The sequence below is a fragment of the Microtus pennsylvanicus genome, chromosome 3, assembly GCF_037038515.1.
Source record: "Microtus pennsylvanicus isolate mMicPen1 chromosome 3, mMicPen1.hap1, whole genome shotgun sequence".
NCBI lineage: Eukaryota > Metazoa > Chordata > Mammalia > Rodentia > Cricetidae > Microtus > Microtus pennsylvanicus.
The window spans coordinates 76,176,853-76,193,641 of record NC_134581.1 but is presented as its reverse complement, the minus strand read 5'-3'; the positions used below and the strand labels follow the sequence as shown (position 1 = coordinate 76,193,641).

At 43.0% G+C, this 16,789-nt stretch overlaps 1 protein-coding gene across 6 annotated transcripts in view; it reads right to left on the bottom strand.

Moving 5' to 3' along the window:
• Kmt2a (lysine methyltransferase 2A) overlaps positions 1-16,789 on the bottom strand; it is an 85,892-nt gene that overhangs the window by 36,738 nt on the left and 32,365 nt on the right. For 4 of the 6 annotated variants that reach the window (XM_075966115.1, XM_075966114.1, XM_075966117.1 and 1 more), the window contains exons 3-13: positions 11,552-14,199; positions 11,004-11,181; positions 9,371-9,605; positions 6,387-6,451; positions 5,551-5,937; positions 5,168-5,241; positions 4,442-4,573; positions 3,894-4,007; positions 1,731-1,877; positions 1,319-1,414; positions 777-897 (exon numbers count right to left, since the gene is read on the bottom strand). In XM_075966115.1, the coding sequence (XP_075822230.1) occupies positions 777-897; positions 1,319-1,414; positions 1,731-1,877; positions 3,894-4,007; positions 4,442-4,573; positions 5,168-5,241; positions 5,551-5,937; positions 6,387-6,451; positions 9,371-9,605; positions 11,004-11,181; positions 11,552-14,199 (4,197 nt within the window). The remainder of the gene's footprint in view (positions 1-776; positions 898-1,318; positions 1,415-1,730; positions 1,878-3,893; positions 4,008-4,441; positions 4,574-5,167; positions 5,242-5,550; positions 5,938-6,386; positions 6,452-9,370; positions 9,606-11,003; positions 11,182-11,551; positions 14,200-16,789) is intronic. The other 2 variants (XM_075966112.1, XM_075966118.1) reach the window with 2 other exon arrangements.

Here is a 16,789-nt window from a genome sequence, read left to right as displayed (position 1 = left end):
GGAAACTTGCAATTCCAACACCAAGAAGGAACAGTGAGACAGTGACTCAAGACAAAGAGAAAAGGAATGATAGTCACTTGTTATCATCTTTATTACAAGTCATAAGACTGTGGGGTGAGTGCATTAGCTGGAGTCTTAGCAGTTATTTTCTGCCAAGCTAAGGACTGTACCCAAGGCCTTGCAATCTCTAGGTAAAAACTCTACTGGCGACCCCCCAGCTCTCCCCTGCCCCTTTACTTTTTATTTCAAGATAGGTTCTTGCTGAGTTCCCAGGGCTGGTCTTGAACTCCTGTGTCATCAGGCCTGACTTCCAGGGTAATTACTGAAATGAACTGCTGAGAGACACCACCTGAACGCCTTTCCGAAGTCAATGTATGTTTACCACAATTTGGCACCACTGTTTCGGAACAGCTGTTTCTAGTGAGCATAATAGAACCCCCCACAGCTCTTCCTATAATGTTAGAAAGAAGCTCCAAGCTGGCTGTCTATGCAAATAAAGAAGCAAGAAGTAGGGGGTGGTGGCCACACCCTTAATCCCCGAAGTAGGGGAGCTGAGGCTCGAGGATCTCTGTGAGTTAAAGGTGACTCTGGTCTACATAGAGAATTCCAGGACAGCCAAAACTACACAGAGACCCTGTCTCAAGACAAAACAACAAAACAAACTAGACATAAAAAGAGCAAGAGCAGAACACCTGTCTAAATCCCATCTGTGACACGGTGAGCAGGGCTTTCCATTTCCTTCCACTTAGTCCCCCACAAACATTATCACAAGGTACCTTTAGCAAAGAGTTTGGCACAATCATGGCACAGTGAAAAATCATGAGACCACTGTGCATCCCACCCTTTGCCTGGAGTTGTGGATCCGCAGCTCTTGCAGCGCACACACTTGGTGCAGATCTGGAAAACAGAAGGCATTCATTCAGTAGGACTTTCTTTTTTTTTTTAATATTTATTTATTATGTTTACAATATTCTTTCTACGCGTATGCGTGCAGGACAGAAGAAGGCACCAGACTTCATTATAGATGGTTGTGAGCCACCATGTGGTTGCCGGGGATTGAACTCAGGACCATTAGAAGAGCAGGCAACGCTCTTAACCACTGAGCCATCTCTCCAGCCCCTCAGTAGGACTTTCTTAGGCTAGTGCTGTTTGTTATTTAGAAAGACTCATGCAGCTATTCCTAGATTAGACTTCTTTGCTGGAATTACTGTTAAACACTCGCTCCACAGGGCACTAAAGCAGGGGATACTGTTGCGAGCCACCAGCCTCACGCGGCCACCACAATACTCGTGGAGTTAGCACAGTGTGTTGTACCCACCCACACTTTCTTTTTCTTCGTGGGTTTGGTGGGGTAGTTTGGTCCCAGGCACTCAGGGTGATAGCTGTTTCGGCACTTGTTACACTCCAGGAGCTGCTGTAGGGAAAGACAACAGCAAGAGAACACAAATCACCTTCATTAGATCCTGTTCAGCTTCCGACTAAGACACTGTAGATTTTGTCATGCATTGCTTACTCCCCAAGAAAGAGGCTTATCCTCTCAAAAGCCACTCCGTAATAAGTAAATTTATCAGATAGATTTTACTTATTTTTGGATTTTATTTCCTAAAGTCATTTTCTGCTATTTCCCAGAAATTAAAAGAAAAATCAACAAGTTATCTTCAGACAGACAGAGAAACTGTCAGCGGAGATAGTAATAACAACACGAAATTCTGGTGCAGAAGGCGGTCTACCTTTGTAGCCTGATGCTGCCTTCCACAAACATGGCAGAATTTGCAGCGGCGACAACACCAATTTTCCAGCTGGTCCTCCAGAGGGCGCTCATTTTCCTCTAAGCAAAACTTGTGGAAGGGTTCACAACACACTTGGCAATACACAAACTGCAGCAAGATCAGAAAAAGGGGTGTAACCAAGGTGCAGAAAGAAATAATAGCTACATACTGTAGGTCCTAGATCCACAGGTGAAAATACCATTTCCCAATGCACCAAAGTGTGAATCCTGCAGTCAACAGGATGTACATGAAGAAACCTGCACACCCAACCTCCCTTGTGCAATGTACACAAATTTTGTCTCATAGCCAAAACTATTAAAAATAAGCTTAAGCCGGGTGTAGTGGCGCATGTCTTTAATACCAGCACTCAAATGTACATACCGCAACACAGACACACATACACATTATTATTAAAAATAATGAAAGCTGCCAAACAGTAGTGGCACACGCCTTTAATCCCAGCACTCAGGAGGCAGAGGCAGGTGAATTTCTGTGAGTTCAAGGATACCCTGGTCTACAACAGCTAGTTCCAGGGCAGGCTACAAAGCTACAAAGAGAAACCCTGTTTCGGAGAAAAAAGAAAGAAAAATAATGAAAATAATATTAAAAAAAATACAACCCCCAAAATAAAAACAAAACTGTTTATTACAGGGACAAGTGGTCAAGCCTGCAATTAGGGGCCAGTGATGCACCAGGAAATACAGTCATAGAAGCACAACGGCTTTTGTTTAAAGCTTGCTCACAGTTTTTAGGAAATGGATTATATGTGTATGGGTGTGTATACATTTCATTCTTTATTTTACACTTGATCTGAGCTGAAAGACTGGGAGTCATTTTGTATTTTGGAAAAATACATACATATAAGCAAAAGCAGAAAAAGGAACTCTATTCACATTTGGAGAATCTAGGCGGAGGAGGTCGTGTGTTGTGCCCCCCCCCCCAACGGCCTGAAATGTGTTACCATGAAAGAATTTAAGTGGAAAAAATTCCTCAAGCAATGATCATAATTTGCAACAGTGCAGGTCACTCTAATTTTTTTTAAAAGACTTATTTCTTTGTTTATGTGTATTGTGTTGGTATGAGTGGATGCCACCTGGGTGTGGGAAGCCAGCAGAGAATTAGACACTGGATCCCCTGAAGCTGGAGTTGTAATGAGCCACCCAATGTGGGGGCTGGAACTGAACCCTGTGTCCTCTGAAGAGCAGTAAGCCTCTTAACCACTGAGCCACCTTTCCAGCCTCTGTTCGTCAGGGTTTTACACCGTGGCTCTGGCTGGTCTGAAATTCACAGGACCCATCTGCCCCTGCCTCCTGAGTGTGGAGTGAAGCTTATGCGCTACACGCTGGCTCTCGAAGTCTTCTTTATTTCATTTTATTTTATCTTATTTTTTGGTTTTTCAAGACAGGGTTTCTTTGTGTAACAGCCCTGGCTATTCTGGAAGTTGCTCTGTAGAGTGGCTTTGTAGGCTGGCTTCAAACTCACAGAGATCCACCTACATCTGCCTCCCGAGTGCTGGGAGTAAAGGTGTCCGCCACCTCCCAATTCTTTTTAAAATAAGGAATTCTAAGATTACTATGCAAAGGTAAACACAATTTAAATTGAACAGTTATGGCCTGCAAAAGAAAAACGGCTTCACTGCAGAAGTCAATGACTGATGTACAAAAGGAAACATTTTCTGTGGGTGGGGCGGGTTTGGACGCAAAGCCCTTGGTTATGAAGGAAGAGGCACGGAGTAGTCACCAGCACCTGCAGACTGAACAGTCTCCATCTCTGCTATGTCTGAAGCAACCCCAGCACTTAAAAAACAATCATATGAACAATGTTTTTGTCATCTTATGAATTATCTTTATCTTTTGTCCATTTTCTGCAGTGTATTTTTCCATTTCTTAATAACTGCTAAGAGCTTTTTATATTCACAGATATTTAATATAAAAACCAAAGTACTATATTAAAGAGATGAAAATATTTACCACTAGATTCTTTCTTAAAATTAAAAAAAATTCAGTAGCTGATTTAAGTAAGGGGACAGTACCTGCTAACTATTAACAAAATGAATAGCCATTTCTCTGTGCACAGCACAGTGACCCACCATCACACAGGAGACAGACAAGCAGGATGCCTTACCTCTACGTGCCCACTACTAGCACAGAGAAAGCAAACTACTCTCGGTGTTATGGGGACAGAAGTCAAGATCCCTAAGCCTCCCATCTCCCACACATTTTCTGCTTCACAATCTTCCTGTGGAAAAAGAGAGAAAGATCACTTAGAAAAGCTTTACAATGGCAAAACAAGGACAAAAAGCATAAAAACAGAATGACACCAGAATGCCAAGAGTATTTATTTCACTTCCGTTAGTCCAAAAAGAATGGCTGTTTGAAAAAACTGTTAACTTGGCCAGACAGTGGTGGCATACACCTTTAATCCCAGAGCTTGGGAGGCAAAGACGGGCAGATCACTGTGAGTCTGAGGCCAGCCTGGTCTATAGGAGTGAGTCCAGGACAGTCAGAGCTACACAGAGAAACTCTTGTCTCAGAAAACCAACTAGGCTCCCGTACTTGAAACCATCTGTTAAATATAGTTCTTATTCATACCTCTAGTGGGTGCTGTTTCTCTTTCAACACACACCCTTTAGGTCATACTGCTGAAAAGGCATGATCACTAAACACTTTTACCTTAAAGTCCACTCTGATCCTGTGAACTCCATCTGCTGGGATTTTCTGCTTAGAACTGATGCCATTCGCAAGAGGGTTGAGGATGCTCAAAGTGCCTGCATTCTCTTGCTTATTTACTGGAGGTGGCTTCTCCTAAGACATAAAATAGATGTAGGAAAAAAGTCACTATCCTCATATTTGCAACAGATGAGAACACAAATGCCAATTCTTAGCTATGGAAAACATGTCTCAGAATAAGCATTCTATAGAAGAAGAGAGGGAGCTAGGTGTGGTGGCTCATTTTAGATGCTGAAACAGGAGATTGCTGAGAGTTCAAGGCCAGTTTAAGAGTTACATAGTGAGTCCCTATCTCAAGACAAAGAAAGGATAATCTTCAGAAAATTCTGAAATTCTCTCCATCCACAATAAAAGAAACAGTGGGCCGAGGTAGGGATTACTTTTATAAACAAATGTTCTTTAAGTACTCAGAGGCTGTTAGAATAAACTGCTGCCCAGACTACAACATGCAAGGCCACCAAGAGGAAGGCAAAAGAGACCAGAGAAACAAAACACCAACCAAACCAAAAGGGCTAAAGCCTACACCTTAATTCTGTGAGATGCCAGAGCCACCTACAAAGAAGCAGAAGACCGTTTCATTCAGTCCGGAGAATGTCACGGTCAAGGCTGTTCCCTACAGAACGGAACAAATATATCCCCAAGGAATCGCAGAATCAGATCTCTTCTTACCTTGTCTTTTGGTTTTTGTTTTACAGGGATACTTGGGCGGGGGGCCACTTTTTTCTGCTTGCTTTGCTCTGGACCTAAAGGATTCAAAAGAGATTCTGGTCTGATGCCAGCAATGACTGCTTTCAGACCAAATGGCCTGTGGAGAGAGGGGCAGGCAAATACTCTCTAGACCTCAAAGAGGAAAACATGGCAACACGGCTAATCTAACTTTCCGCTTTGCATCAGGTTTTACTGTAACATAACAGTAAAGAATCCACTTCCTTTAACAAACAGGTGCAAACAACGACAAGGATACAAGCATTCAGGCCCCGACAGCCTGTGTGAGGCACTGGGCTTCTTGGCTGGCCTGCTACTCCACCACTCTTCCTGCCTTCAGCACTCACCTGGCTCTGGTGGTGAAGGCTGCTTTTTCTTGGGCTCACTTGGAGTGGTCTTGGGAACTTCTTTTCTCTGCGGTGCTGCTGTGCTGGGAGGCTGAGGGGGGATGACTGGCGCTGGCTGGGAGACCTGCTTGCTGGATTTCCGGGAAGCTGGAGTGGTGACCTGTTTGGGTTCAGGTGCAGGCGCAGACACAGGGGCACTCCCTTCCTCACTCTTTTCTTCCACGGGCTTGCGGGGCGGAGGCTCGCTGCTGCTCTTCTTTGGGGCAGGCTCCTCCCGTGCTGGTAGGGTAGTCTTCTGACCAGAGTCCACGGAGCTCTTTACAACAGTGCTTTCTTTGTTTTCTTTCTTTTCAGTGGTCTTAGACTTCTTCTCTTTCTTCTTCACAGCTAGGAGAACAAACAAGATCATCTATCCATAAGTGAGAAAAGTTTCAGGGAAAAGAGAAACACAGAGAGATCTCTAATAGTCTCGTTCTCAGTCTCCTGCAGCCAAAGCTGGCGCCCAAAGTCTCCACAAAGTTGAGGCTATGCTGAGCAGGTGATGCAGAGAGATTTTATTGCTCTAGGAAATGAGCAGAGGTATATTTTTTTACATGAATTTTAAACAAGTTTCTTAATTATGGAAAATTTCAAGCATACCCCCATATAAAAAGAAGAGTCAAATGAACCCCCATGTACCTATCATCCAGCTTCAACAACCACCAACTCCCCGGGAGAGAGCAGTACTTTAAAAGAAAAACAAAAACAAAAACAAACACCTAGTATTCTCTTTACACTGAATGTGCACAGCTGTATGACATTAAAGTACAGATGCGGGAGGCCTTTCTCACCACTACCTTTAGCTTGCTTCTGTAGGTAGGCTTTGGACGGCATCCACTGGAGGTTCTGACATTTTCTCATCCTAGGATAACAAAGGATACCGTATAAAACATATTGCATTTAAAAGAGAAAAAAATGAAATACATGCTCACTTCTCTGCAGAAAACTGTGAGTCGCTATTCAGGGTCACTTGGCAGAACATGGATTACTTATTCCTCAGGTTAATCTGAACCTTTAAAATCTTTGGGTCAGCAGGTTTACCTACCTTTAGGATCTGAAAGGAGCAAATGTCATATTATCTTTGAAACGGGACTAACATTTCTTGTAATTCAATATTTCTTGTAATTCAACTTGTACCCCACACAGGCTATCACTGATTCCCTCCTGCCTGCCTTCTGTCCTTCCTGTTTTGTTCTGAGACAGGGTCCGTATAGCCCACGGTACACTGTATAGCAGAGGATGATCCTGAAGTCTTGGTCCCCCTGCCGTGCTCCTCAGGTGCTGGCATCAGTGTGCACCTGCCATGACGATCAGTATTTCTTAGTCACGTGATTACTGCTCTCTCATGGGACTCACTGTTCATGTTCACAAGCAGCAACTACAAATCGCCGAGTCCTTTGCTACTACAAAACTACAGCTGCATCTCACAGCTTTGATATATTTTACCCTAGTTTAGATCTAATGAAATTTAAACCTAACTTGAATACTCCACCTGCACTGAATTCATCCTCAGCTCAATATCCTCCTGGCCCCAAACAAAGGTTCTATTTTTGGAACTGGGGGGTGACTATCAGGTCTCATATGTGTAAGGCAAGCAGTCTGCCATGAGCTACATGCCTTGCTCACATCAAATCCAGCCACCTGAAAATGGAGTCTGTGCACCTTTTTACATAAGTAAATTACATTACTTCTTGCCTCTAAAGTATCTCAAGACAAGATTCTTGCTAAAGTTCAGAAACCAAAACATGAAATTTTTTTTTGAGATATTCTCACTGTATGATCCAAACTAATCTTGAACTCATTGCAACCTTCCTGCCTCTACCTCCCAAGTGCTGGGATTCGAGGCATGAGCCTCCACAGCCAGCTTAGAATTACTTCTTGTCTCCTAGAAACTATATTCCCAGAGTAAACAACAAAAAATGTCAACTATATTTTATGTTAATAGCTTTAATGTCATTCATTTGGTAAATATCTCTTGTGCCAGGCACTGTGTAGGAGGCCCACTTGCCAGAATTTCTGTTTATACAAGTATCCTAATACATTAAAAAAAAAATCATTCCAGATGGCAGAAAGTATGCCCACAAACTGACTGGAAAATTAGAAAACTTTAAAAGTCTGTATCAAAACCTCTGTGTGTTGGACTGAGAGTATAGCTCCATGCAAGCACTGGACTGGCACATCTGCAGGCAATGTTCAAGCCCCAGACTGACCGCCCTACCCACAAAAACTCCCATATGAATGAAAACATTTTGAAAGAGTAAGAAAGTCAAATGCAGTGTTACAGATCTACAATTGTGGTACTGGGAAGCAGAGGCAGAAAGATAACAAGTTTGAAGCAGGCCTGGAATGCATATGGAGACCTCAAGTCTCAAAAGTCAAAATTAAAATAAAAATTAAATTAAAAAAAAAGTTCAGAGATTTAGGCAAAAAATGTCTCCAGTTTCCTGAATGCTATAAAACTAAAAGTGACTACAAGAGCTGGGAAACAGATCCGTGGGAGGAGAAAAAAAGAAAAGGCTATGCAAACATGAGGACCTGAGTTCAAACCCTTAGCATTTATGTTAAAAATCTAAATGTGAAGCCAGGTGCGGTGGCGCACGCATTTACTCCCAGCACTTGGAAGGCAGAGGCAGGCAGATCTCTGTGAGTTCAAAGCCAGTCTGGTCTACATCAGGACAGTCGGAGCTGTTACACAGAGAAACCCTGTCTCAGAAAATAAAAAAGAATGAATGTGGACCTATAAGGTTGTAGTCCCGGTGTCAGGGTGGCTCTGGAGCTTCTTAGCCATAGGCTAAGTTCAGGACGAAACCAAGAAAATAAAGCAGAAGAGTGCTAGAGTAGGACCCAACCACAGACACACCTCCTCCGCAGCCATATGTGCAGGGAAGGATGTACACACCCCAGTGATAATAATTAATAGTAATTTCAGTCAGTCAAAAATATCCTATGCCTAAATTTGTCACGTTTTTAAAGTATTATTTTATTCTGTTTCATATTTAAAATTTTTATTTTATTATTTTATATGTATGGGTGCTTTGCCTATATGTATGTATGTATGTATGTATGTATGTATGTATGTATGTATGTGTAACAAGTACATGTCTGGTTCCTATAGAGACCAAAAGAGGGTTTCAGATCTCCTGGAACTAGTGTTATAGAATGTTGTAAGCTGTCATATGGGTGCTGGGAACTGAACCCATGTCCTCTGAAAGAGCAGCCCATGCTCTTAACTGCTGACCCATCGCTCTGGTCCCTGATTTGTCAAGTTTTAGAAACTGTTCAAAGCTACCCTGGCTGATACAGTAGACACTAGTTACATGCAGATATTTAAAATAAAATAATTAAAATTAATTTTTTCTTTTGTTTTCTCTCTGTAACAATCCTAGAACTTGCATTGTAGACCAGTCTGTCCTTGAACTCACAGAGATCCACCTGTCTCCAAGAGCTGGGGTTAAAGGTATGCGCCACCACCACCACCAGCTTTTAAAATGTAGCTCTTTAGTCACACTAACCACATGCCAAGTACTCAACGGCCCCATGTAGCGACTGACTGCCATACTAAACTGAGCACAAAAAGACCATTTTCACTGTTGAGAATGCTCTACTAGATGATACTGCCACAAATACTTAGTTTAAACCTCATCACATCACAAAAGTAATCTGGAAACCTGAGCAGATTGGTGCGACCACCAGGTTTTCTGAAGCATCTTTGTGACAAAGCAGGGGTAAAGAGAAATCTCTGTGACCATGAGGTCACTGCCTCCGAGTAAGACTCACTCACTTGCAGCATTGCTTCTTTATATTGCGGCCACCGAATTTGGGCTTGTCCAAGCAGTTAGTGCAAACACCACAGTCCTCAGGTACCTGGCAGCCAGGGCACTGCCCACATCGCCTCGATCGCCGCCCTTTCTTTACTGGAGGCTCCTGGGGAGCCTTGTTTCTGGTGACAGGTTTAATAGGTTTGATGGGTGGAGCAAGTGGTTCTGCATCTTCTGAGCCAGCAATTGATGACTTATCTGTTAAAGAAATGTGTCTTTAGTTTCCAGGGAATGTCTAATTCCTTCTTGAAAACTCCCAAAGTCCCTTTGTATCACTGGATCCACTAAATCTTATTTGAATTGCTAGTCAAAATGGAAAAATTTATAATATACCCATACAAAGAACTCACTTAAAATAATTAGCTAAATGTTTCCAAATGCCTACTCCTTATAGCTTGGTGAAAGCAAAAATCCAAATACTGAAAACAAAACAATCTAACTGGGCTGGAGAAATGGCTCAGAGGTTAAGAGCATTGCCTGTTCTTCCAAAGGTCCTGAGTTCAATTCCCAGCAACCACATGGTGGCTCACAACCATCTGTAATGATATCTGGTGCCCTCTTCTGGCCTGCAGGCATTTACACAGACCAGAATATTGTATACATAATAAATAAATAAATATTTTTTTAAAAACAAAAACAAAGCAATCTAACTGAAAATCAAAAATAAGCTCCATGTGTCTCAGAATTCTATCTAGATGACTAACTCTGTTAAGAGAAAGCACCCAGCATTTTGGAACTGCACAGCAATCATGACAATTTGCCTGTCCTGGTGGTTATTTTTGTTTTTGTCAACTTGACACAAGCTAGACTTCTCTGGAAGAGGAATTGCAATTGAGATTATGCCTCCTCCACCAGACTGCCTATAGTCAAGTCTGGGGCATTTTCTTGATGAGCAGCTGAAGAGTGGGGGCCCAGGCCATTATGGGTGATGCCACCCCTGGGCACAGTCCCGAGCTGTCTAAGAAAACAAGCTAACAAGTCATGAGGGCAAGCCAGGAAACAGCACTCCTCCACAGCCTCCACTTTAGCTCCTGCCTTCCCTCAGCATGGAGTGTGACCTGGGTGTTATAAGAGGAAACAAACCCTTTCCTCCCCAGTTGCTTTGGACCCTGGTATTTATTACAGCAGCAGTTGAAACCCTAATTAATACAGTGCCTCAGAGACCTCTAATTCTAGGAAGTATCCAAGGGATCCAGCTGCTACGTTCTGAAAACCATTGGTACAAAGGACCTGCTCCCTGGCAGGTTCTCAGTGTGGCTGAAGCACTAACATTTTTGGATATGAGATGCCTCTGACAGCCTTGCCAAACCTTTCTTCTACTGCATGGCAGTCTAGGCAGGGTCTTCTTACTTGACTTCTCCCCTTTCAGGAGTTATATTTGCAACACCAGTCTTCTGGAGCACCTCACATTTTCCTTTTGAGGCATTCCCTCTAACAAAATCTTCCAATACTGAATCCCCTCCAACTATCTGGCTTTGTTTGTTTTTCTGTTTTTTAAATCCAGTCTAATGAACTATGAAGAGTTTATTGGCATCTAGGAATGAAAGCAAATAAATAGGTCTGCTCACAATTCCAAGGTTGATTTCCTTGACTTACCATCATTTCCCATGGAAGACAAAATTTTTTCCCGTTCTTCCCATGGTAAGGCACTCAAGGTGGGCATGTCATCAGGAAACACAGCTCGTTTTCGGCCAAGGGCAACAGCAGCTCTTCTGCAGACATGTTTAATCCGGGGTCCTCGCACAGAGGTTTCTGATGAATCACTTTCTTGACCCTGAATATGAGATAAGCAACAAACACTACTGTGCATGTTGTAAATGCAATTAAATGAAGCCAAAGTATATCTAACCAACTTATGATCTGCCATCAACGTATACAGCTCTAGCTAGCTAGTCCTAGCTGGTAAGCCAATATACAGAAACCAACTACTGCTGCACCCTAAGACTAGCCGCCATCTGTACCTACTGTCCCCTCTATGTTACATTAGAACACAATCTTTTACTTCTCGAAAAATGCTACTGGTCCTTGAAAAACCACTGCACACACCACCACCTTATCTCCTAGCAGCTCAAACATTTGCCTAGCTAAGACTTGCTCCAAGAAGGGCTCAGTAAACTTGGTTTTAACAGCAAAGCGAGAAGTACCTGTGCTTTGGGCTGGTCAGTTTGCTTGAGACTCTTACTCTTCTCAATCTTGCAGAGCTGGGCTTTGGCCTTTTTTAGGAGGCTGGCAACCCTCTTGTCAGTCATTGGAAGCTTGTCTGCCTGAGCCAACATGGAGCCTATGGAGGAAGTGGAATGTTTAACAGTGCTAGATGAAGGAGTGGAAAGGCAGAGGGTTTTCTCCTTCTCCAGGGATGGGGCAGGTGGGCCGAGGTCCAAGTTGTTTTTTTCCAGATTTCCTCTCCCTTTCTTTATAAGTATTTTGGTTTTGACAGCTGTTGTATCCCCAAGAGTCACAGAAGCAATATCGGTCCCAGAATCAAGTGATGAAGACTTCTTCCGCCCCGCTGCTTTTTTGGCAGAAGATGAAGTGCCAACATCTTCTCCAGCAACCTTCTCTTTGGAAACCCGACCCACAGGATACAAAGCAGAGCTACTCTGAATTTCTGAGCCCTTTTTCCTTTTCTCTTTCCTTGACTCCCGCTTATTCTCCTTCTCTCTCTCCCGGTCTCGCTCTCTACTCTTATCCTTCTCCATGCTCTTGTCAGCACCGCGGTCTTTGGACAGCTCCTCGGGGGCCTTGTCTCTGTTTCTCCCCTTCTCAGGCTGAGCGCCTGGGGTGAACCACGGGAAGAGAGTAGGACTGTCCGATGAAAACGGCTCTGCTGAAGCACTGCTCTGCTTCCTTGGTCTCTGACTTTTCTCTGTAGATTCCCCGGACTGAGTGAGGGAATGAGAAGGAAAAGTAAAAGTTGGGTTTAAGGCACTAGCGGCAAGAGGGCTAACAGGAATGCTTAGTGAGGAGGAGACAGAAGACGGGGGAGTGAGAGGTGGCAGCTCAGAAGTACTAAGCCTTCCGCTTCTTGTCCTCATGGAGTGAGAGGGTGACCTTGGTTCAGACCGAATCGGACTAAACACTTTCCTTTTCCTTTTCCTATTAGATAATCCCGAAGAGGATGCTCCAACAGAAGTTCGATTACTAGGCAATGTCACAGACTCGTATATTCTAGAGTGTGCCTCACTTGGAGTAAATCTTGGAGCTCTCAGGATTGGGCTCCTTTTGTGGATATCAAACCTTGTTCCAGAATGGAGTGGTGAAAACAATCGGGCTGAAGCGGCAGTACCAGATGCAGAAAAACCAGAGGCGAAGCCAACATCCTCGGGAGTTAGTGGAGGGGGTCGGAAATTATCAAATATTGGTTTGCGAATCAGACCTTCTTTGGCATACTTGGCTGAGGAAAAGTACTGTGGCTCTGACCTTGAATGTTTTAAAGAAGTCCACCTAAATGTTGGCTCTCGCAAAATAGATTTCCGCTTCCCTTGCATGGGAGCAGCAGGAGGCAAAAACGGCGATGCTAAGGGGATAGTTGGAGGCATAAGCCAAGGTGTGTGGTCAGATATACTGGAGGGTGGCTGGAGTGGAGGGGGAGGGGTAAGGAGAGGTGGAGGCGGAGAGGGGGAGGTCTGCTGCTGTGGGGCACTTTGCAGAGTTGGTAATTTTTTAGTTGTTCTTGATCCAAAGCCTCTCTCTGACATTGAATACCGTCTGCTCCTCCTGTCATTGCTCTCATTTTCTGGGGACTGGGAAATGGGCAGTGGAGTATGAACTTCGGGGGTGTTGCTCCGCTCTTCAGGAAGTGCCTGGATCTCCTCAGAGGCCTGAGAATCTGAGGTGGTATCGATGCTGGGACTGCTAGATCGGGAGGAGTCCGAAGACATCTGAGAGGAGTGCTGGGAAGCTGCACTAGACTTCTCAGAAGATCCACAGGAGGTGGCGCTGAACCGACTGTTTGGTGTGGATTCGAGTCGCGCAATTTTAATGGGAGGGTCATAATCCTCATCCTCGATGAACCGTCGGGGAGTTTTGATGATTCTCGAGGAGATGGCGCTGACCACAGGCATGATGAACTGCCGGATATTTTTGACCTGTGTCTTCACCTTCCTCCCTTGCAGCTGTGCTGCTTCTTTCTCGATTTTCTTCTGGGCCCCCTTCTTTGCCCGCTGCAGGAGCTGCTTAGCGATTGTCGCATCAGTCCTTTTAGAGGAAGGAATAATCCTGACCGGTTTAATCCTTCGAGGGCTCTGTCTGACTGCTGCCTTGTCTTCTTTTGTGAGTGGGGGTGTTCCTTCCTTATCTTTCCGGACCTTCTGGGGCTTTTCCAGTTCAGAGTTGATGAGGAGATCTGGAGGGGTCTTTATCCGTTCTGTGGATGGAGGCCTTCCTCGCCGTCTTACAATCTGTACCCCCTTCCTTCCTATCTGGAGCTTCCCTGTCTTAAACTTAGACTTGAGAGGAGAGAGTTTACCTGCTCTTAATTTTTTAATCTTTGTGGCTTGCTGGAACATAGCAGAAGGGGTCCGTTTAATTTTTTTCAGACTATCTTCTTTGCTTCCTTTTGTTAACTCTGAAATGTCCTTTCCATGTGTGATTTTGATTTTCACCCCAGGGAAGGTAGGAGGTCTTCCTCTCTTCTTCTCTATACTCTTAGAATCTTTCTTCTTGACTTTGTCTGCAGACTTGGTCTCTGATTTACTTAGAGGGGAGAACACAGGTGGGTCTGGGAGGCTAGTTGCATTTCGGTCAGAGCCACTTCTAGGTCTCCCGCGAGGTTTTCGAGGACTAGTTTTAACTGTGTATAGAAATTAAACAATGAAGAGCACATATTTAGCTGTGTAGTTCAGGTCTTAACTAGGCTGAATATCATTTAGCACAGGCCATTTTGTACTGAATTCATTGGGACTACCAAGTCAATACTATATCTTAATTATGCTTAATTTTTCATTGAATATTTACCTCAAAGAAATCAAGTCAGTAACATTACACCTGAAAAAAAGTATTCAACTTTTTGGGGTACAAAAATCAAAGTAAGGTTTTTAATTGAACAAGTGACCTAGAAAACAAATTGCCATTCCTCACACAAGCAGGGTTTTTTTCCTTTTCTAAAATTGAAGAAAAACTGTTTTTAAAAAATCTGTCCTATATTATCCAGCTCACCAAAAGTGTCATTTAAGAGCGTGTTTCTTCCCAAAGTTAAGAGCAGCAGCACTCAGGAGGCTGACAAATCAGACATCAGCCTGGGGTATATGTGATTCCAGATCAGTCTTGGACTACACAGAGACCCTGTCTTAAAAAAAATATATCAAAACAAAAACCAACTTCAACCCAACCAAGATGATGACAACAGTAAAAATTCCAACTTTTCAATGTATAATTATGGCCTTGAATAAATTTAAGTAACATTATCAACTTTCATGGGCAAAGCCACCTTTCTGAGGAGCTTGGCATCCTGTATTTTTTTAATCTGTTCTAGCAAAACAGACTAAGAAGTTTTTCTCTGAAGGAAATGCTCCTGAGAGCTCATCGGTGGCCTGTGTTATGAGCTTGCTCTTTTCTAGGGTTTCTTTAACTAGTTAGCCACAAGTTATACAAAGATTTAACCTTAACTGATTCAAGGTTAAATCAACAATTTATTAAGACTGATCTTTGCTATTCTAAATAAGAGGAAATGGGTAGATGGGATGGCGTACACCTGTAACCCCTACACTAGGGAGGCAGGCAGGAAACTACCCATAAGTTAAAGGTCAACCTCATCTGGCTGTGGGGTTCCAGGCAGGGCCACACATTGAGCTCTTGCTGCAAAGAGGAATTTCCCAAGCTATAAAGATGTTCAACTTGCTACTATCAAGACAGTCAAGGAGCAAAACTGTCTCTAACACCTAACAAAATTTGTATTTAAAATGCAGTAAGAACTGACTATGGCAGCCAGGCATGATGGCTCACACTTGTAATGCCAGCACTTGGGAAACTAAGAAAAGATGATCACCTCATGTTCAAGGTTAGCTGGGGCTACACAGTGAGCTTCATCTCAACCTGGGTTACAAAGACAAAGCTAAGACCCTGCCTCAAAAAAGCCTATGGTATTCTCTTATTCTCAGGGCTATATAGTACAACACTCTTCTGAGACCAAAACCTCCCTCACCAAGCACCAAAGGAGACTGCAGTCTCTATGAATATCTGTGCTATGGAGCTGCTTTCCAACACAACAGAAATCAACAAAGTCTTATGGTTGAACTTTGTAACATAAACACAAACACAAATGCATTCCTCACCACGTAACTTAGGAGACTCCCCTTAATAGAATAAGAGTTTACAAATCAATTATCAATATACTAATGATAACAAAAGTAATGGACTGTAAGCAGATAACAATTCACTTAAGTAAAACATATCCAGATGCTTTAAAACAACTTTCATTGTAAACTGAAAGCCAAGAAAAACCTCACGGGGAAACCACTGTGCAAGAGCTGTGAGGTTAAGAGTGGACTTGAGCCCTCAAGCACTGTGGGCCATTGACAGGGCTGCCCAGAGGACTCCAGCAACTCTGGAAACCTCTTCCGTATTACTTTTTAAAAGAAGCTTTATAGACAAGTGGAGAAGAGAAGGGCCCTAACTTAGCTGCTAACTTCTTACACTCAAGGCCGCACACCAGCTCCATCTAACTGCTTATGTCATTTTGTGTCCTCATTTTTATCAACTGTTAATGAAGAGTCAGAGCAGAAGATCCCTAACGTTCCTTTCCTATATAAAAATTTACCATTTCATCACCTCTTAAAGAAACCACTGCCACTGTCTAAGTCACTGGTGCCAGTCACAAGATAGAAATACCATCTTTGGGGAAACAAAAGTGATCAGCTTGGGTATCTAATTAAATGACTATGTAACATATAATGACTCTTAAGTGATACCCAAATGGCAGCAACCATCATAAACAGAGTAAAAACATCTAACAACAGAATATTTAACTAGTCTGTTTATCCACATAAACAAAACCATACAAGTTGGAAGGTGGCAAGACGAGGAACGTGTTTCCCACTGAAAGATTCTCAGCCTCTCCTCCAGAGAACTGAACTATCCAAGCTGGTAAAGTTGAAGTCCACTTACATCTGAGAAAACTGCTTAGAGATCTAGAACTTTGTTGAAAACATCGATAAACAATGCTAATAAATGGAAACACCCACATAATTTCCAGTTTCTTTATTTTAGTACAACCTTTTAAGGGTTAGGTAAAATGATGTTATATATCACCATGTTGTTTTGGGACCTTTTACAACAGTACACTAAATTTCATCTCTACAAAAAAAAAAAATAAGGGCCAATCCCTGCCCCCCCCCATATACACAAGCATAAATACTATCATAGAATAGAAAATGATAAATGAT